Source organism: Ziziphus jujuba, chromosome 11 (assembly GCF_031755915.1).
Source record: "Ziziphus jujuba cultivar Dongzao chromosome 11, ASM3175591v1".
In the NCBI taxonomy this organism is placed as follows: Eukaryota; Viridiplantae; Streptophyta; class Magnoliopsida; order Rosales; family Rhamnaceae; genus Ziziphus; species Ziziphus jujuba.
This window is the reverse complement of record NC_083389.1, coordinates 9,836,855-9,859,094: the sequence shown is the minus strand read 5'-3', so window position 1 is coordinate 9,859,094 and position 22,240 is coordinate 9,836,855. Positions and strand designations below refer to the sequence as shown.

The 22,240-nt window shown below is 32.9% G+C and overlaps 1 protein-coding gene, 2 long non-coding RNA genes and 1 pseudogene across 6 annotated transcripts; 2 read left to right on the top strand and 2 right to left on the bottom strand.

Annotated features, from left to right (window-relative positions):
- Positions 1 to 85: 85 nt before the first annotated feature.
- On the top strand, positions 86 to 3,774 carry LOC107432299 (vacuolar protein-sorting-associated protein 37 homolog 1-like; annotated as a pseudogene).
- A 2,744-nt stretch (positions 3,775 to 6,518) lies between these two features.
- LOC132800065 (uncharacterized) lies at positions 6,519 to 8,477 on the bottom strand. The gene is made up of 4 exons (XR_009634958.1): positions 8,347 to 8,477; positions 8,105 to 8,206; positions 7,145 to 7,722; positions 6,519 to 7,064 (listed from the first exon to the last, which is right to left on the bottom strand). It is a non-coding gene; the product is annotated as an uncharacterized LOC132800065 (long non-coding RNA).
- On the top strand, positions 7,608 to 9,984 carry LOC132800066 (uncharacterized). Its single transcript, XR_009634959.1, has 3 exons — positions 7,608 to 7,728; positions 9,328 to 9,482; positions 9,761 to 9,984. It is a non-coding gene; the product is annotated as an uncharacterized LOC132800066 (long non-coding RNA).
- Positions 9,985 to 13,003: 3,019 nt separating this feature from the next.
- Positions 13,004 to 16,481, bottom strand: LOC112488888 (uncharacterized). 4 transcript variants are annotated; one of them, XM_048464723.2, is made up of 4 exons: positions 16,261 to 16,481; positions 15,786 to 16,007; positions 13,535 to 13,712; positions 13,004 to 13,415 (listed from the first exon to the last, which is right to left on the bottom strand). In XM_048464723.2, exons 2-4 carry the CDS (start codon positions 15,860 to 15,862, stop codon positions 13,224 to 13,226), a joined length of 447 nt encoding a protein of 148 aa, XP_048320680.2. In that variant the 5' UTR covers positions 15,863 to 16,007; positions 16,261 to 16,481; the 3' UTR covers positions 13,004 to 13,223. The 4 variants fall into 4 exon arrangements, with proteins under 4 accessions (XP_048320680.2, XP_060668730.1, XP_060668729.1 ...); XM_060812747.1 differs by having other exon boundaries at positions 13,535 to 13,739; positions 15,786 to 16,037; positions 16,261 to 16,473; XM_060812746.1 differs by having other exon boundaries at positions 13,535 to 13,739; positions 16,261 to 16,473.
- Between the last annotated feature and the right edge of the window lie 5,759 nt (positions 16,482 to 22,240).

The window sequence follows — 22,240 nt, the reverse complement described above, 5'->3', positions numbered from 1 at the left end:
TGGGAGTTCCTTGTATTATGATGCATGTCGCGAATGTCATGTATGTCCCATAAAAGGTCACTTTTTGATGAAACCTCTGAAATTTTAGTCGTTACTGAGTCAGTGTGAATAAGACGAGGTTGTAGTGGTGAAGTGGCGGATTTCTTCGATTAGTGTAGAACTTGCACAGAAAAATAATAGAAATTTGAAGGACGACGGTTTGAGAAGGATAGTTAGACATGATAGCAGTTATTGTTATGGAGCTTTCGAATTGCCCTTTTACGAAAATTTTTACTACATAAATTGTAAATATTGGCTAAGCGGTTGGTATCTAGGGTAGAGTCTAACATTTGCGTATTGGTGAATGAATGTTTTCTCAGAAAATCTTAAAAAAAAAATTTGTTGCATAAAGCTGTATGGGAAATACGTTTGGGGCTTTTAGTTTTTTTTTTTTATGAGAATTGCGTTTTGGGCTTTTAGTTTGCGAAAAAGTAAAGGGGAATTTGGCCCAATATCCCTATGGAAAACCTTCTACGGAAATTTACCCCTTGGGTTTCAATATTTTTTGTTTTGCCCTTTTATTTTTCAATATTCTTAAATTATCCTTTCAAAAGAAAGATTAATAAAAGGGTATGTGTATTCTATTTTTCCCCTTAACCTGAACGACATGAACGAAGCACAAAGAAAAGAGGAAGAGAAAGTGAGACAGAATGCCGAACAGAGCTTGGGAGAGAGATGGTTTGTGTAATGGGTAATGCAATTTTTAAAGTCTTTAAACTCAAGAGCGAGGGAAAATGACTTATTCTGGGAAGATCATCAGCTTGACTCTCTAATCCCTAAAGAGGAAGGGACCCATGTCTGTTTCAGCGATTTGAGCTCGAATGGTGCTTCATTGATGGCTCGGAAAGAATCTGTGGACTGGATTTTGACTGTTAAGGCGCACTATAGGTTTTCTGCTGTGGCCGTTGTTCTTGCCATGAACATCTCCCGTAGAAGCGTTCTTCGTCTTCTTCTTCTTCTTCGAGCTTCGGCCTTTTCTGTAATTCTTCCAACACAAAGAAGCATTTCGGGTGAGTTTTCGTTTCATGACGAAAAAAAAAAAAAAAAAACAGATAACACTTTCTGCTTGCCTCCCCATTTCTTGTCTTTCCTGCTCTTCTTTTCTCTTTTGTTGTCCAACATTTTGTTTAAACCATGGCCATTTCGGGCTACTTTGTCCCCTGGTATCTCTTTAAATATCTGTAATTTCTCATCGATTTCTCACTTGAATTGGGTATTTTTTCAAAAAATTTCAAAAACCCACCATTTTTGTTAAGGGCATGGAAATAAGAGAAACTGTGATTTATTATTAGCACTTTTGGTATTGTGCACTTTTGGTCTTTTTTCAGTCATTCAGGAAATTAGACCCAGAAGATGAGAGCATAGACTTGTATATGTGTAGAAATATTTAGGACAAATACCCTAATTTCAAATTTAAGTATACACTTGATTCAAACAACCAACTATAGAACATTGTCTGGTCATATGCATCTTCTGTCAAGTCATATAAGATCTTTGCAATGGTGTTTGATACAACTCATTGCTTGACTGTATTTGATATGCCACTTGGGATATGGGTTGGAATGAATAATTATGGTATGCCTTGCTTCTTTGGTTGCTTGCTTCTGCGAGAAGAAAATCTGAGGTCTTTTGATGGGCATTGAAGGTAATAGAGTGAAAGTAGAGTACATACAAATATATTCTATTAGTCATTTTGTGTAGAAAGGAAGTGGGGTTATTGGTCATTTTGTGTAGAAATTATGATAATACAAATTTTCGGTAATTCTGATAATATAAATTTTTTTGTTAGTCAAACCATCTATTGTATGGCTTGTTGGTGTAATTGCTGTTTTGAAGGATAAGACGTGAGGTTCCTCATGCTCATGACTAAATTTTATATTGATTACTCATATGACTTTATGGAACTGGGTTAATTAATCTTTAGACAAGCATGTATTCTATCAAACTGTTCTAATAGTATCATCACCACTTGCTTATTTCCTTCTCTTTCTGTTATGAAGAGAAAACTAATTTCTACTTATACATTTGTTATGTCACTTAATTTTATTTTTCTAAAGCCTACTTGACAAATAATCTGTTTTACTATTTGTGAAAATATTAGTCATCTTTGTAAAAGTCATAAACTTCATATTTCATTTGATTATTGTAATGTTTTACGCTTTGATATGTTATTTTGCAGTTGGGTTACACATTATTGATTGATATTTATCATTCTCTTGTTTCATTTGGATATGTTATATTGCAGTTGGGTTAAACATTATTGATAAATATTTATCATTCTCTTGTTTTTGATTGGATATTTTTTAGTGTTGACGAGTTAAGGAAGCTTTTGTTTGACAAGGATGCATATCATCAATTTTTACTTTCGCTCGATCAAGTTAAAATTCAAAATAATGTACGTACATAAGCTTTTTCTCTTATTTGGGAATCTGTTTGTAGTACTTAAGTGCATAAAGTGCATGCATCAACCCCTTTTTAAAATGCTTGTTAGTGAATATTGGGTATTGTGCTAATACAATGACTTTTGTGCTTGATTTATATGGTTTATTAATGAGCATGGTGGTTTATGCCTTCCCAATATATAGTAGTTTCGCTATTGTGATACTTGAGTCTATGTTCTGATTATTTTTCCTAGATATTTTTTTGCAACTTGACAATTATCAGCTTAGAGATGAAATTCGCAAAGAAACACTGCATCTAGTGAGTTATTCTTTTCTTGTTATCTACTAGGTTTTGTTATATGAGTCATGCACAATTGGATTATGCATGGAGAAATCTGCTAGTTCTTTTTTTTTTTTTTTTTAATTATATATATATCAATCAAGCACAATTGAATTATGCATGGAGAAACAGATCCTGAATTTATTTAAACTCACAGGGGAGAACTTGGAAAATGAACCATGCATTATGGAGCTCAGAAATCAGGTAATATTTATCTTGCTTTCTTTAGGTAGTGTCGAATTTATTGTGTTGATTGTGAAACATTTTCTCCTGTTTGTATGGTCACAGTGTAGAATTATTAGAACAACAGAGTTGGCTGCTACATAGGAGAAGCTACATGAGCTTGAGAGACAAAAGGAAGAAATGTTGAGGTTCGGTTCCCCTGCTTCCCTTCTCCAAAGGCTTCAAGGTATAGAATATGATAATTTATAGTTGGAAATCTACATTGTGTAGTTTCTTTGTGTTCAAGCACATGTTTTATTCTATTGTTTTGTACCTAGTGGCTATGCTTAAACATAAAAGAATTAATGTAGAGAAGCCAAATTTGATAATAAGCTACTTTATCTTAATTACTTTTAACTTTTATTTTACTGGTGTTTGTTTGCAGATGCAATGAACAAAACCGATGAGGAATCTGAAAATCTGCACAAGCAGCTTCTTGATAGGGAGATCGAGCTCGGTCCTTTTGTGCAGATATACAAGAAGCTTTGCACCACTTAAGCGAGCACTCATTCATCTTGCAGCTAAAACAAATTCACTTAGTTGAATTGATATTATAGAAAAATATATACTTGGAACACACTGAAATCTTACTTGCAGTTTCAATGCATTGGCTAGATAAACATGATTGTCTGTGTATTATTTGGTTAAATATTTTCTCTTTGTTACTATATCAGTTTTGACAGCACTTGTTCATGTACGTTCAACATTCATCGTGGTATAGTATTGTAAAGTTACAATTTTATCAGTTTTTGCCATAATTACGTTTACATTTATGATTTTTAACTTGAAAAAGCAGACGGATGCAGTCTATTGCATGTTTGATAACATATCATTCCGTGTTCAGTTTTTGGTTAAGTTGTTTGTATGTTTCTTACTATTGCATGGATGATATTACTGCACAATGGTAATGACCGATGCATCGTCGATAATTGACATTTGTGCACCGTCGTAAAAGAATCACCACAATACCATCCGGCAACTTCAATCATGTGTGTTCCAACCAATAACATGCTAAATGTAGCCTTATTAATGATAAATTCTGACAAAGTAAGTGATCAAACGACATTAAAATATGACAATGTTCAATTTGTTTTTGATTCAAAAATTACCGAAGGTTTCGTCGATAATTACCGAAACCCCTATGGCAATCACATTTTACCAATTTTTTTGGCCCCACAAGTCTCAATACGTGTGTTAAATGAAAAAACATGCAACATATGGATTATAAAATGATCTTAAGGAGAGAAAATCCCAAAATTGCTTAAAAATTTCTCAAATTGGCCAAAAAATTATGATGACTGTAGGCTTTCGGTAATTCCCCATGAAATCCTCGGTAACCAACATATACTCTCTGGAAAAATTACCAAAGGTTTCGTCGGTAATTACCAAAACCCCTATGGCAATCACATTTTACCAATTTTTTGGGCTCCACAAGTCCCCTTACGTGTGTTAAATGAAAAAACATGCAACATATGGATTATAAAATGATCTTAAGGAGAGAAAATCCCAAAATTGCTTAAAAATTTCTCAAATTTTCCAAAAAAAATACGATGACTGTACACTTTCGGTAATTCCCGATAAAACCGTTGATAACCAACACATACCCTCTGGAAAAATTACCGAAGGTTTCGTCGGTAATTACCAAAACCCCTATGGCAATCATATTTTACCAATTTTTTGGGCCCCACAAGTCCAATAATGTGTGTTAAATGCAAAAACATGCAAAATATGGATTCTAAAATTATCCTAAGGAGAGAAAATCCCAAAATTGCTTAAAAATTTATCAAATTTTCCCAAAAAAAAATACGATGACTGTACATTTTCGGTAATTCCCGATGAAACCGTCGGTAACCAACACATACCCTATGAAAAAATTACCGAAGGTTTCATCGGTAATTACCAAAACCCCTATGGCAATCATATTTTACCAATTTTTTGGGCCCCACAAGTCCCATAATGTGTGTTAAATGAAAAAACATGTAAAATATGGATTCTAAAATTATCCTAAGGAGAGAAAATCCCAAAATTGCTTAAAAATTTATCAAATTTTCCAAAAAAATACGATGACTGTACACTTTCGGTAATTCCCGATGAAACCATCGGTAACCAACACATACCATCTGGAAACATTACCGAAGGTTTCGTCGGTAATTACCGAAACCCCTATGGCAATCATATTTTACCAATTTTTTGGGCCCCACAAGTCTCATAATGTGTGTTAAATGCAAAAACATGCAAAATATGGATTCTAAAATTAACCAACAGCACCATTCAACTGAAGGACCATAAATCGCTCTACGCTCTATTAAGACAATGGGGGCATGTTATGCGGCATGCGTGTGTTATGTAATGTAGTAAGGAATGCAATTAGTAGCTCAACTGCGTAACATGTGTTTTGGCTTAATAGACATTGGTTTTATGTGTTGTTTTGTTGGCAAAGTCATCTGTTGTATTGTGTTTCTAAAATATCACTTTGTGTTCAGTTTTTGTTCAGTTTTGTAGGTTTCTTATTGTTTCACGGATGCTATTACTGCCTAGTGGTAATTATCGATGCATCATCGGTAATTGACATTTGTCCACCATTGTAAGAGAATCACCACAATTCCATCCGAAAACTTCAATCGTGTGTGTTTCCACCAAGAACATGCTAAATCTAGTTTTATTGATGATAGATGTTGACAAAGTAAGAGAAAAAATGACATTAATAAGTGAAAACATTCAATTTGTAATTGCTTGAAATATTACCGTAGATTTCATCAGTAATTATCGAAACCCTTATGGTAATCACATTTTACCAAATTTTTGGCCCCCACAAGTCCTTTAATGTGTGTTAAATGCAACAACATGCAAAATATACATTTTTCAATGATACAAGAAGAAAAAACCCCAAACGTTATGAAAAAGTTTTTAAAAAGTTTTAACACACATTAGGAGACTTGTGGGGGCCAAAAAAGTTGTCAAATGTACCATAGAGTCTTTGGTAATTACCGATCAAAATCTTTGGTAAATTTTCTAGCCAGTTTAAATGGATTATCGTAGGTTTCATCCGTAATTACCGAAGACCCTACGGTAATCAAGTATTTTTTGCCAATTTGAGAACTTTTTCCTAACGTTTGGGATTTTTTCTCCTGAGAATCATTGAAGAATGTATATTTTGCATATTGTTGCATTTGACACTCATTAGGGGACTTTTGGGGGCCAAAAAATTGATAAAATGCGATTAACACTGGGGTTTCGCTAATTACCGATGAAACCTACGGTAATCAATTTTTTTTGCCAATTTGAGAACTTTTTCCAAACTTTTGGGGTTTTTTCTATTTAAGGTTAGTGATGAATGTATATTTTGCATGTTGTTGTCGGAAACACGCATTAGTGGACTCTTTGGAGTCAAAAAATATGTGAATTGATGTTACTGAAAGCGTATCGGTAATCATCTTTGTTTGAATTTTTATCACTACCAAAGGTCTTCTTTTCTTTTATTTTGTCAACGGTTATCATTACTAAAGCTAGATTCTGCATATTAAAATACCATTAATATAGGATGTCATAATATTAAACATACGATCTACATTGAAAATTTATTAAAGCACAAGTCAACAACATATTTTTTTCTAAACAAGCTAATGTCTTCTAGGCCAAATAAAAGGTTCTCCTCACTGCTCTTGTATTCAATAAATTTCAAAGTGAAGACGCCACAATCACCCCTACAGAATAGCATTAATGAATAGCATTAATGAAAACCAACCACGTGAATTTCTACACGTAAGCACAATTAAACAGCAGCAATAGAAGTGGTTGCAAATGACTACACATTCATACTCATTATCTTGGCAGGGTGCATCTTTGATCATGGTCATCTTGAATGGCTCTAAAGTGGGAAGCACTTCCGGATTCTTCTCGTAATATCCCCCATACCTCAATAGGTAAGGCAGCATATACTTGAGGCATTTCGCATTGTCCAACTCTTTATTCTGGACATATTTATTTCTTATATTTGAATCGTATAAATCAATATGTCGAGCCTTCAAGTCCACACATGCTGCCAACCAATGGGCACCTCCATTGTTGACAGGGATGTACACCTGAAAATTAGAACGTAACGTCATTATCCACAAATTGGGAAACTTTGTCAGAATTTTTTTAAATATATGTATAGACTTACATAATCACATCTCCACCACGGCACGCTAAGTAGGAGTGGACAAAAACCGACCTGACCCGACAAAACCGACCAAACCGAAGAATTTGGGTCGGTTTGGGTTGGTTTTTATTGTTTAATCGGTTTGGGTCGGGTTATACATATAAAAATGTTAGATTTTCGGTTCGGGTTACGGGTTGGAAGGAATTTTAACCCACCCAACCCGAACCGAACCGTTTCATAACCAAAGAGCCATTTTGCAAAAATTATTTTCATTAAATTATTTCTATGAAATTTTGTAAGCCATTGATCTCTCACCATCTAATTACCACCGTTGGATTTCAAGATGAAAACACAATACACAACAGTGACAGCACTCAACAGTCAACACAATCTCAGATTCTCACAAAACGAAATTGAAGCCCTAGCATTCGCATCGCCAATCGCCACTCGCAGGCAGCATCCTCCGGCCAGCCACCACCCGATTGAACTCCCAAGCAACGCCACCACTTGAACAACCGCCGGCACCGGACCCAGTCCACTCGTCGCCCTCTCGCCGATCGCCATTCGCCACCACTCGTCGCCCTCCCAAGTCCCAAGCTCTGCAGGTAAAAATCATTATATTTCTTATTATTATTATAGTGATTATTGATTGATTGAAATTGAAAGGAAATCTTTCATAATTTTATTTTATTTCGAGTTAGCAACTTCTATTTTATTTTTTTTTCGTTCCTTTCTGCTTCCCTTCGGATTGGAAAATTAAATAGATCTTTGCATCTCACACAATTCAAATCTTGTAACACTCAACACTTTCACGAGGCTCACTCTACATCCTAATTACACAAACACTGAAACACCTATGCACAAATTAAACAATTTTCCGGGAAATTGCAATCATCCTTCACAACCCAATTAAGCTAAAAACCCAGAAATGAAAGCAATGAAACACAGAAAACAAAGAGACAGGGACAGAAAGAGACCGACTTAGCTGAAGCAGACAAACGGAGTCTGGGCTCCACGGGACTCGGAGAAGCTCCTCTCATCTCAATCGATACAGCAACAAGATGAGAATGGCACCATCTGATTCTGATTTAGAGAAAAAACAAACACAAGCAGAAAAACAGAAAAATAGTATTTTTATTACTTTCTGGAAACACCCAAAAAAAAAAAAAAACAGATTCAGAGAAAGCAAATACAAAGAACTGAAAACGAAAAGTAGAAAATACCCAGTTGCTGTGATCTATTTAAAAGAGTGAGTAGCGGAGCTTTTGCTGGCTTAAAAAGAGTTAAAGACTGCCATAGAAGGCAGTTAATTCATTACTTTTTCATGCTCTTGTCTAAAACCCGGTAATCCAATAAAATATTGAGTATTGACTCAGACTAGTCAATGTTAAGAGTTCTTTAAATATATTTTCTAAATTTTACATTTTAGAGAATTAAATGGACAAAAAAACTTTCTCCTTTTTTTTTTTTAATTCAATAAAAATATTCACCTGGTTTTTCCTCTTAAAAGATAGTCAAATTTCACTTTTTTTCTTTTCCTGTTATTTGGGTGATGTTTAAGTTTATTCTTTTCTTGTGTAATGGTGTAGGTGCAGAATGATTTGGTTGGGGATAAGTGATATAAAAAAGAACAATGATTAAGAAAACTAATAAGTGGAAACTTTTTGGGTTATGTACAATTTCTTTATCAAATAATAGTAATTTTGAATCTAGAACTTTAAAAATATTTGAAAATTAATTTCTTTGTTGAACAATCTGTCATTGCCAATTTGATTCTTGCTCTTAATGGTTAAAAATGCATACTTGTACTCAATTATGTCATTTGCATGAATGATGGAAAATAAATATTATTTTTTTATTTCAATTCATTTATATTTATGCCCTAAAATCTTGTGCAAATCAGAGTGTTTATATTGTTGTTTGTTTGATTCAAATGGCTTATTTTGTTGAATGGTGGACTTGGCAGTATCTGTCCAATTATTATATAAATTCATCATAATAATGTTCATAATTATGTACAAGCTAAACTTAAAGTACAAGCTGCATATATATATATATATATTTTTTATTTATATATTTATATATAATTATATATGAGATTCTTTTCCTCAAGTCACTCAAAATTATTTATGCATAACTAAAACTTTTTGTCTTGATAAATATGAATAAAAACCTTAACCTGCATTTTTTATTCACAATCGCAGAATATATTGGAAGAAAGCTACTTCTTCAGTCACCTTCAAGGACCAAACAGCTTGCCTGAATCACCTGTTGGACAGGCTTCTCAAACTCTCAGCAGTCAGCACTAATTTGGGCAGTGAATCTAATTCCTCTCCAAATGGTAGAACAGATGTGGCAGGTTTGATAAGCTTCTAATTCTCTAGAATTTATTCTCTTTTAATTTCCTTTGGTGGTTGTTTCCCATTACTTAAAGAATCTATGCTATTTTAAATACATAAAATATTATACATGGAAACTATGGAATGCTGTTTTTTCTAATCAGTCTTAACACCAGGAGTTTGGATGGAAGAAGTGTATAGCAAACTTTTTTTTTTCTGTTTTTTCTAATTAGTATTGCAATTTTATTTTTTTTATTTTGCTTTGTGGTCTAATATATTTTTTTCCCCTGTTTTGTAGATAAAATCAAACAGCCTATCGTGACTTGCATAAATCGAATAGCATTCCTTTTCTTCGTTTAATTCCAAGATCACAAACAATTGTGTGATTGTCTATTATTTGGAGGTAAGTTACTTAGCCTTTTTCTCGTTATTTTTGCATGTGGGAAGGTCAAAAATTGCTTTTGGAAAGTGTAGTGAAGCATAGGCTGTGAAATTGTTTGCTGTGAAGTTTGGAGATTGTGAAGTGATGTTTGACTTGATTGCTGTGAAGTTGTTAATATAACCTGGCCTGCTGATTTTGACAGCTATATGTATATATATTTGTATATATATATATATATATATACATATATGTATATGTTTATTTTGTTTTTAATAGGTTCTAGATGGATGAGGGCCACAATGATTTGTATGATATTAATGAATTGGAAGAGTATTTAAATGAATCAGATAAAGTTGAATCTCAACCTTCACAGTTGGATAAACCTTATAAAACACAAAAGAGAAAACCTTCTAGGGCTCCATCTTGGGTTTGGGAACATTTTGAAAAAATTCCAGATTATGATCCAAATAATCCTAGGTGCAAATGTAAACATTGTGGGGTAGATTATGCATGTAATACCAAGAGATGTGGAACTAGTACATTGCGAAACCATTTGATGAACCAATGCAAAAAATACCCTAATAGGATGGAGGATAAAAAGCAACAAGTTCTTTCATTTGAAAGTGGTAGTAGCAATTTGGTCTCTATGAGTACAACATTTAGTAAAGAGGCATGTAGGCTTGCATGTGCAGAAATGATCATCATGGACGAGTTACCATTTAGCCACGTTGAAGGAGAAGGGTTTGGAAAGTTTTGTAATGCTTTGAACCCTAAGTTTGAACCGCCATCTCGTAGAACAATTTCTAGAGATGTGTTTCAGTTGTACTTAGATGAGAAAAAAATTTTGAAGAGTGTGTTTTCATTGAGGAAGCAAAGGGTTTGTCTTACGACGGACACATGGACTTCCATTCAAAATAACAATTACATGACTCTTACCGCTCATTTCATTGATGATGATTGGAAGTTGCATAAGAGAATTTTAAATTTTTGTATTGTGCAAAATCATAAGGGTGAGACAATTGGTAAGGTTATAGAAAATTGTTTGATTGAATGCGGTATTGAAAGGGTTTTCACAATAACGGTTGATAATGCTTCTTCAAATGATGTGGCTGTTAATTTTTTGAAAGAAAAATTAAATTATTGGAAAGGAAATGTTTTGGATGGTGAGTTTTTACATGTTCGTTGTGCTGCACATATTGTAAATTTAATTGTGACATTTGGATTAAAGGAAATCCATGATAGTATTGCTGGAATTCGTAATGCTATTAGATATGTTCGATCATCTCCTTCAAGGTTAAACAAATTTAAAGAATGTGTAGAGAAGGAGAAAATTGAATATAAAGAAACCGTGGTTTTGGATGTGTCTACTAGGTGGAATTCCAACTATTTGATGTTGAACTCGGCTTTGAAGTATCAAAAAGGTTTTGATAGGATGATAGATGCTGATGGACATTATCTTGGATATTTTGAGGAAGATGAAGTAGGAAGGAAGAGAGCCGGACCACCTCTAATTAAAGATTGGGATAGTGCAAGGGTTTTTGTGAAATTTCTTGCTACTTTTTATGAAGTTACCTTAAAGTTTAGTGCCTCTTTGACTGTTACTTCTAATATATGTTTTCATGAATTGAGTTTGATGTATAATGCACTTGTTGAATGGAGTAATAGTCAAAATCATTTGATGGCCGATATGGCAAAGAAAATGTTGATAAAGTTTGACAAATATTGGGGTTCACTTGGAAATGTCAACAAGTTGTTGCTTATTGCCATTGTGCTTGATCCACGATATAAGCTGGAATATGTATCATATCTTTTTGAGGATGCTTATGAAAGTGGTATGGTTGAATCTTTGACTAGGGATGTAAAAGATACTTTAGTTAACCTTTACAACTTCTATAAGGAAATTGATTCTATGAATGGGAGTTCTAAAGTATCAAATTCAAATGATGGTCAATCAATGCAAGCACAACAAAGTGGGATGATAATGGATTCATTGGATGATGGAAGCATAGATGATCGTCGGTGTTTGAAAGAATCACAATTTAAAAAAAGAAAAATGGAAAAAAATGAATTGGAAATAAAGAATGAGGTTGATAAATTTTTGTTTGATCCATGTGAGGATGTGGAGAGTGAGAAATTTGATATTTTGGCTTGGTGGAAAAATAATTGGACAAAATATCGAATTTTATCTCAAATTGCAAGAGATGTATACGCCATTCCAGTTTCTACAGTAGCATCCGAATCTGCTTTTAGTACCGGAGGGCGTATTCTTGATGCATTCCGAAGTTCATTGGGTCCAAAAATGGTGGAGGCTTTGATTTGTTCTCAAAATTGGTTGCAATCAAAGCCTATGACGTATGATTATAGAGTTGAAATACCAATAGAAGATGTCGCATATTATGATTCTATTGAATCGGGTAAGAATTTTTTTTACTATTATTATTTGTAATTTTATTTTTATTATATATTTTAGAGTTTTTAGAATTTTTTAGTAATATTTACAACTTCTTTTAGCTTACTAATTAATCTAATATCATATTTTAATTTGTTTAGGAGCATCTTGGGTTACAAAACAAAGTTTACCTCCACCTAATTGATATATGATTACTTGGTAAGTTTGTTGTTAATTCCAAATCATCAATTATCTTTTAAGTTAGATAATATTTTAGTAATACACTTAATGTTTATTGATTGCTAATTCTTTACATTTAATGCTTAATGTTTAATGTTTATTTATAATTTTAATGTTTGTTGAAGGATGAATGGAATTTGGTTTATTGAGGTAGTGAGCTTGTGGTTGCTGCTGGTGGCTTTTCATGCAATGGAGAATGTGGAAGAAAACAATATTTAAACTAATTTTTATTTTTATGGATTATTAGTTTATTTAATTATAAGTTTATTTTAAAATTTTAGATTTCAAATATGGGTTGTATTTTATTTTGTAGCTAATAATGGTTGTAGACTTGTTATATACTTTATTTGTTGATGTATGGTTTATAATTGGGTGGTGGTAGTTGTAGATTTGTATTATAGTTGTATGATTATGTGTTGTATTATTTAATATGTTTGATGCTTAATAATTAACTTATTTGGTATTTTTGTTTAGGTGGATGGATGTATGTTAAAATTATTTAATTTAAAGAATAATTTGAAAAGAATATCTAATTTAAAATATAAATTGATGATTAAAAAGGTCTAAAAATTTTTTTATACAATTTTGGTCCAAAAAATACCAAATTCGAAATATATATATATATATACAATTTGGGCCGAGGCCCAACACGAAGCCCAGACCGGCCCAACCCGCAAACCCAACCCAAACCGATCAAGTATGGTCGGTTCGGTTTGGTTCGGTTTTTGTATTGTGTTCGGTTCGGTTCGGTTATGTAACCAATCCAAACCGAATTGGTCGGTTAGGTTTAAAAAAACCCCAAAAACCGAACCAATCCGCACCGAGCCCACCCCTAACGCTAAGTTTGGGTGACTTCCCACGCACATAGCTACGAAGTGTCGAATCATATGAATATGTGCTTCGAGATGCCTCCCATATGGGATAACGGCCTTTGATGGATGACTGCCAAATAATTAAATAGATACAATATAAAATGTCATCAATATAACATTCATGAATAAATACCGACAGATGTATTATCACTTACCGCACCAAACTACATAAATGAATATAAAACTTACCATCTCAGATGAGGAAGAGGAGAGTGGAACGTGCCCTGGAAGTTTGGTGGTTTCTTTCTCAGCTTTGGGTTGTTGGCTAGTAGTTCGTCGACGCTTAGAGTTGGGTGCTGATATGCTGCCACTGCGTCTCTTAGTTTGCATCTTCTTAACTCCCTTCTTCGATTGAGATCGCAAATTCCTTTTTGGTGCCATTATAAAATACAATCTATAAATGTAACTTGACAACATTAATAACTTTTTAACTACCTTTAGCCACATAGTCAACTATGTATGCATATATAAATAACCATAATCCTAAATTACGAATACATAATTTATATAATTCTAAACAATACAAAATAACCATTTCAATTTAAATTGCCAATGCTGCTCATTTTCATCTACATTTAAAGTGTATATATATGTGTGTGTATATATATATATATATAACTACGTATAAACAACTTAAAATAACATAAAATTTGATCAAACACATTTATTTATCCAACCAATTCCACATTTTCTATCACTTCCAAAATTAATTTATATCAGTTTTAATTTTTAAGCTTGTGCCAAACTATAAACCTTAATCAACTCCATATTTTTTTCTCCTTTTGAACCCCAAAACTCTTTATTAAAAAAAAAAAAAAAAAGTTGACATCATCGATTACGTCAGCAAAACGGTAAGTAGTCCGTTACACACGCACAAAAACGACACGTCGTTTCTAATTAACGACATGTCGTATTAATAGGATGACGTGTTGTAGGGGCTGGCCGACCGAACGACATGTCGTTAGTAAAAGACGACACGTCGTTCGCTTCTCCTTCAACCTCCAGCCAGTCGACCCGAACCCGCCCAAACCGGGTCTCGTACCCAAATTACGATCCGGAATTTTCTCCCACCTCCGGCCACCGTTTCAGGCCAAACCGGTCCCATTTTTTTCGTCTCTTCATTTCCTACTGATACCCAGTGTCAATCTATCCTAAAACTTAGATTTTAATAACTTCCATATAAAAACCTTAATCTAACATAAATTTTTAACCGGTTTTAAACATCAATAAAGCAATTCACATTCCTAAACATATCACATTGTACTCAAAAAATGTTATATATTCTTAAAATTCCAAGTATTTGATGTAAATATGAAATCCACAATATATATACATCACACACGGCAATAAAAAAAAAAAATTTAACTGATGATGCTTATAAGTGGATTAAAAAATAGAAAAAAAATAGATTTTTCTTTTTTAGTTGAAAAGTTAAAAGGATTTTTCATGGTGTGGGATGTGGGATATGATGTGGAATGGGGTGAAGTAAAAGTTTTTTGTAGAAATAGATTGGAAATTAATATAATAGGATATGAATGTCTTTTAAAATTATTTTAAAGTTATAATTGATATTAAAAGGTAGAAAAAAAAAATTTGAGAAAGGGGGTATATTTCGTTACCGCCTTACCAAGGAGGGTAAAGGGCCAAATTCCCTAAAAGTAAATAAGGCTGCCTGTAAAATAATAAGATATGGGTAGGAAAAAATTACCATAATCTCAATAGTTTGGAATTTAGATTGCAAATAATAATTTCTCAACCAAATAAATTGTATTATGTGTATGTTCAGTTCTCCTACGGATTATTTCCAAAGTCCCAACCCGTAGATAAATATAAAAATAAAAAATTATAATAATAATAGTTAAGAATAAGATGTAATATATTTCAATGAAATTTTTTTTTTTTTTTGGTTTGCTTGAATATATTTCAATGAACTTAGAAAACAACTTCATTCATACATGATTATTAAATAAGTTATATGAATTAATCTGAATAATGGATTATAAATTAGTTCGTCCCAACCAAGAATAAGATGAAGTATGTACAAAACTTCTTCATCATACATGATTATTAAATAAACTATTGAAATGCTTAATAACGGATTATAAATTAATTGTGAAAATAAAAAAAATAAATTTAAGATCACAAGTGTTTCTATTTAACGGTTTTCATCAATATTAAATAAATTGGACCTATTTATAAAGATATTGAAAACAAAATTATAACTGTAATAAAATTAATTTTAAAAATCAAAATAAAATTCAATAATTTTAGAAAGTAGCAGAATACAATTATCTCTTAGTTTTATTTCTTTTTTTGGAAAATCAACCGCGTTTCAATTTTCTTTAAAAAAAGAATTTTCCTCAAAAAAAAAATTTCTTAAAAAAAAAAAAACACGTGAATTGCACATGATATAAGAAGGGCAAGAAGAATTAGGGTTTACCGCTCACTCCCAGACGCTGTGTCTCTCCTTATCTCCCTCTGTTTGTTTGGCCTCCGTTGCTGTTTCGTCTTCTGCATCTTCTTTCAGTCTCTGAGAATGTCTGCTGTAATTGGAATCGCTCCGGATTCAGTTCAGCCTCTCTATGAGGTGAGGCTCTTCAACAGATGGAGCTTCGACGAAGTCCAGGTTTCGAAAGTGTGCTTGCTCCATCATAAGAACTAACTAGAGAAGATGACCATCAAAGGCTTCCAACTTTAGAACCATTAGTAATGATTACTTCAAACAGAGCCAAAAAGATTGATAATTTTCTACGCTTTTTTCTTTTTTAACTAATTAAGAAAGTGTTTTTGATGCAGGATACCAAGATAGAGAACTAGATTAAACTAAAGATCAATTCTAAAAGTATTCCTAGCCCTCTTCTTCATCAACTTCCCTGGAAACTACAATTTATAGGAGAGTAATAAATGAAACAAACCTGTAGTTTCTGCAATAGGTTGATCAACAACACAAGAGAAGGAACCAAAAGATCAACTAAGCTTTGCTCACGATTACGTTCGAGCAGTATATCTGATGTAGAATTGCATTCTGTGCCGTCATCAGGTAATCTGTGCAAGACAAATAAAATGCACATGTCTTAAAAACATTACAAAAAGGTTTAAAAATTGTGGATAAAAACCAATGCTTTTAGGATTTTTAAGGTTATAAATGTTGGGCTATCTTTTTTGGTATTTTTTATAATTTTATAATTTTTAATTGATCTTTAATTTTTTTATTAATTTTAAATTTTATTATTTTAAATAATATTTATAAAAATATTAAAAAAAATTATAAAAAATTTAGAAAAATAAAATAACAAAAGAATTTACAAAAGGATCAAAGCTTCCACATAATTTTACTTCCTCAAATTTTTTTTTTCAATATTTAATTCAACCCACAACACCATCATTTCAATTTTTGTTCTTTGGAATCTCACAACTCTAACTCTTCTATGATTGTCTACTTGTCTCTCACAGTGCAATTGAAACTCTCCAAATATGAACTTCTTAACCCCATATCCGATCAATATTAAGGCTCTAAAACTCAAAAGAACCCAGCCAAACGAGATTCGATTCTCAAGGCCATAGCCACTTTTTCTACTCTGGGCAACGATACAATCACCATCGGAATTTCGCTCTCGGCCACGACAAGACTACTCTGGACCACCAAGAAAGAGCAGCTCTTAATCTGGAGGAAAATGCCCACTTGTTTGGTACATAAGCCGGTGACGTTTTGCAGATTATCGATCTCTTTTTTTTTTTTTGAGTTTTTTGTTCACACTTAAAAAAAAAAAAAAAAAAAACAACAATGGCTCATAAATACTAACATTTAACCCAAGTTTTAAATGAATTTTGGATTGTCGAAAGAGGCAATAGAAGAATATTTGGAACTGAAATGATGGAGATAGTGGATTTTATTTGAGAATTTTAAAATGGTGAGAGATTGTGTATTTTATTTGAAATTTCTCAAATGGTAAAGTCTGTGTGAAACAATGGTGCAAATGGAAAAAGAAATGATATTTTAAAATGGAAAGGTTGAAGGAAATTTGTAATTTTCTCACGTATGACAAGAAAGTATCTGAGCCGTTTATTGGATAAGTTGAAATCCAATGGCTTGTTATTTTTCCACATTTTTGGACCGTACTATTTTCGTCAGATCGATCTTTACCATAGAATGATTCTATATATATATATATATTTATGTATATATATATATATATTTATGTATATTCTGCTGTTTCTTTGTATCTGAAATATTAATTAATTATTGGTAAAATATAGAAAACTGAATTTCAGAAATCTCTCCTCAACTTTATTGTCTTGTACCAGCTTTTCTCTGAATTCTTATTGTATTAACGCATATTCTCACAAGAGTATAATTTTTCTTAGATCACAGGTTATTTAATTTACATCAAAATTGCAAACAATTTGTCAAATATTTTTAACAAAAGGGATGGATTCAACTTAATATACGTATTTTAGGAAAAGAAATCTAATTATTCGAAAGTGGACTGACAAATTAAAAATTATAAGATTCTTTCCTGGTAGTCTAATATTGAAATTCAAATCCATCATTAGATAAAATAAATAAATGTAGAATTAAAAATATATAATTGGAGTGGATTTCAAACGTAAAATGTAATGATTAAAGTAGTGTTTCTAGTAATCAGTGAAAATATATTGTAAAAGATAAAAACAGAGAAATTGTTCCTCGAACCATACCAAAATAGAAAGGTTATACAAACAATATTCTTGATGCCAAACTGGCAAGGTTTAATTCCTACGTGCTTAATGCATAATCAAATAAAGTAATCAAGGAAATTAAGCATAACAAGAAAGAAAAATTTATGCCTCGTGTGACAGAATTTGGTAGAGGGAAATCCTTGGAGCTCCGATTGGCTGACGGATGAGGTTGTATTCCACCACCCTCACGTTGCTATAACACTTCCTGAGCCTCGTAACAGTTTCAAGAATTTCTCCACCATCTTTAATATCCACAGCACTGATGATTTTCCATCCTAGTTCAACGGGATGATACAGACTTTGCGGGCAAAAATAATAAGTGGCTATGAAAAAAGAAATATTAATTCAAAAAAAAAAAGAAAAAGAAAAAGAAATAAAAAGGAAAACATAGAAATGTTACGAATACACAAATCGGGAAGCTAGTAATGAGGGAGTGTGAAGAAATCGGTGGCATTGCGTTCGACAAATAGCACCGAATGGACTCAGGCAATTGAACTCCAGAAACTCGACGTTGCAGAATGAATCTCATTAGTAAGTTTGGAGTCAGATAGAATCTATTGACAGAGAGAAAGGAATTAATAAGGAAAGGTTCTGTCAGAATGGATCTGATGTGCAAGGAAACTTATACCCATTAGGAGTGGTTGACTTCTACAAAAGGATTTAATTTTAATTTTTATTTGTATATAGAAACTTTCTTAAGACACTCCTTAAAGGCCTTTTGTATCTAGCCTTATTGAGTAGTCTATTTCTTCTGTATAAATACCATAGTATTCTTTCATAAATATATACAAGTATTACAAACCTTGTCGAAACTCTTCTTCAATTTCTTCATGGTATCAGAGCAGGTCTAATATCTTTTTCTTGTTTCATCTACATTTTTTTTTTCTCTTGCTGCGTGTTTGACTATGGCAGATTCAGATCCTAGTCTAAAGCTTTCATCTATTCCTTTGAATGGATTTAATTTTATATCGTGGTCAAAGGCTGTTCCTTCGTCGCTGGGTGGCAAGCGAAAATTGGCTTATGTAGATGGCAGCCTTAATTGTCCAGAAACAGATGATGCCAAATTTGAAGATTGGATAGCTACTGATCAACTTGTTAGATCATGGATCTTAAATTCTATGGATCCACAAATCAGTGAAATATTCACCTATTCAGAATCTGCAAGAGAGTTATGGGAAGCTACACATAATTATATGGTAACAAAAATAATGCCTTTCATGTTTATGAGTTAAAGCTTGAGATTGCAAGAGCAAAACAAGGTGACAAAACATTAATGAACATCTTGGCCATCTCAAAAAATTATGGGACAAATTGAATCTATATTGTCCACATAGTACAGATGCAAAAACATTGCTGCATAAAGCTGAGGAAGATAAAATCTTTGCTCTACTTAGTAGTTTGAAACCTGACTATGAAATATTGAGAAGCAACATCCTCATGGATGCTACACTCCCTCCATTATCTATTGTGTGTGCAAGCATTCAACAACAAGAAATTCGTAGGCGAACCATGAAAGTGGCTGAACCAATCCCAAATGTAGAAACATGTGAATCTCATGCTTTGATAACTGGAAAATTTGATAAGAAAAATTTTCCAATTTCAGAAAAGAAAGATCATTCAAGATACAAAGGAAAGAAGGAACTCTTCTACTGTGAGCATTGTGGTAAGCCTTGACACACAAAGGACCGATGTTGGGAGCTGCATCCACATCTTGAATTGAGTTTTGAGAGAAATAAAAAAGATTATGCTGCAATGGCTGATGCATCCATCTCTAAAAATCAAATGAATCGGTTCAGTCAACGCTTTCAACAATTTTGTAAGACCATTACTGAGTCAGTTTCTTCTTCTACATCATATACTCATCTTTCAGGTAATTTGCAAGCCTATCTCACTTATTCTCCTAATGTCTCTTCATGGATTATTGATTCTGGAGCTACAGATCACATGACCAATAATATTTCTTCTATATATAATTTTATTCCAAAATCCAATAACCATGAAGTTTCTGTAGCCAATGGTTCTACTACTCCTGCCATAGGAAGTGGAAAAATAAGTTTCTTTCCTCATTGTCCCAATTCAGATACTTTAGTTGTTCCATATTTCCCTTTTCAACTTTTATCTATTGGAAAGATAACTAATTCCTTAAACTGTGACTTTTTTTTTTCTCCTACTGGTGTCATTTTTCAAGATCGAAAAACAAAGAGGAAGATTGATGAGGGAACCTATTCTAATGGATTATGTCTGTTGAATTCAAGCCTTCCTGAAAGAGCCTGTCATACAAAGAGTGTTAAGGAGAGTCAAGTGTTACATAAAAGACTTGGCCATCCATCAACTCATGTTTTATCGAGTATTTTTCCATCCATTGTTGTTGAGTCAGATGTTTGTGATGTTTGTCAGTTCTCTAAACAATCTCGTTTACCTTTCCCTAAGTCTTCTTCAATTTCAAATCAATGTTTGAATTGATTCATTTTGATTTATGGGGCCCTGTACCTATTGATTCTTATGATGGATACAAATATTTTGTTCTGTTCATTGATGACCATGGTGACTACTCAATTTGATGGAAAAATTAAATTGTTTAGATCTGATAATGGAACAGAATATACCAAAGGTCTGTTACGTGAATATTTACGCAGCCATAGCATCATACATCAGACTAGTTGTGTTGGAACACCACAACAAAATGGAGTGGTTGAGAGAAAAATTACACATGTTCTTGAAACCACACAAGCAATCATGTTTCAAATGCATGTTCCAAAGAGATATTGGTCTCATGGTTAATTTCAAATCATATTTATCACACTTATGTGTGTTTGGTTGTAGCTGTTATGTGCACCAACAGACAATTCATCGTGATAAATTGGATGCTCGAGCAGTTAAATGTGTATTTTTTTGATTATTCCTCCATAAAAAAATGATACATATGCTACAATGTTAGTAATCGAAAAATTATCATATCAAGTGATGTTGTTTTTGTTGAATCAGAATCTTTTTTTCAGGCTACAAAAGATTCAAAGAATTAGTCTTAGGGGGCGAAATTATCAGATTTGGTACCTCTTCCAATTGCCTCAACTATAGAAACAGAAGCAACAAAGGATGGTCATGCTACAGTACAGGAGGATGTTGTAGAACCAGTAGTAGAAGAGGCTCAAGGTGAAAACAAAAATGCCACAAAGGTAGAAACAACATCATCATCATTACCTCAACACAAAGTCAAGCAGAGTGACTCGTCCTCCTGAAAGAATAAAAGATTTCTTTACATATCATAGTATTTCTTATCCTAGTGAGACTCATTTGACATATGATAACATCTCTAAGTCTCATGTCTCTTTTCTAAAAGATGTCTCCAGGAATCATGAACCTAAAACTTTCAAGGAGGTGAATTTTAGTCCTATTTGGAAGCAAGCAATGAAAGAAGAATTACAGGCACTTGAGGACAACCAAACGTGGGATCTTGTTAAACTTCCACCAGGAAAGAAAACAGTTGGTTGTCGTTGGATATAAAAAATTAAATTTAAAAGTGATAGATCCATTGAACGCCATAAGGCCAGACTTGTTGCAAAAGGTTTTACTTAGACCTATGGAGAGCATTACATAGAAACTTTTGCTCCAGTTGCAAAAATGAATACAGTTCGAATTCTTCTGTCTGTAGGTGCAAATCTAGACTGGAAGTTATTTCAAATGGATGTTAAAAATGCATTTCTTCAAGGTGATCTTACAGAAGAAGTCTACATAAGTATTCCTCTAGGTCATCCACAAGAATCCAGAAATGGTTTGGCTTGTAAATTAAAGAAGGCAATATATAGACTCAAAAAATCACCTAGAGCATGGCATGCCAAGCTCTGTTCTGTTCTACTGGCAAATGGACTTAAAACAAGTGCTGCAGATTCCTCATTGTTCATTAAGAAAGGTACTTTCGAAACTACTGTTGTACTGGTATATGTTGATGACATAATAATTATAGGTGATGATCATTCTGAAATTCTAAAACTTAAGGACTTGCTGCATATAAGATTTGCTATTAAAGATCTAGGAATATTAAAGTATTTTCTTGGGTTAGAAATTGCTTATTCAAAGAAAGGCATATTTCTTAATCAATGAAAATATGTGTTAGAAGAAACTAGGAATCTAGAAGTCAAACCAGTAGACTCCTACATACCAGTAAGCTTGATAATG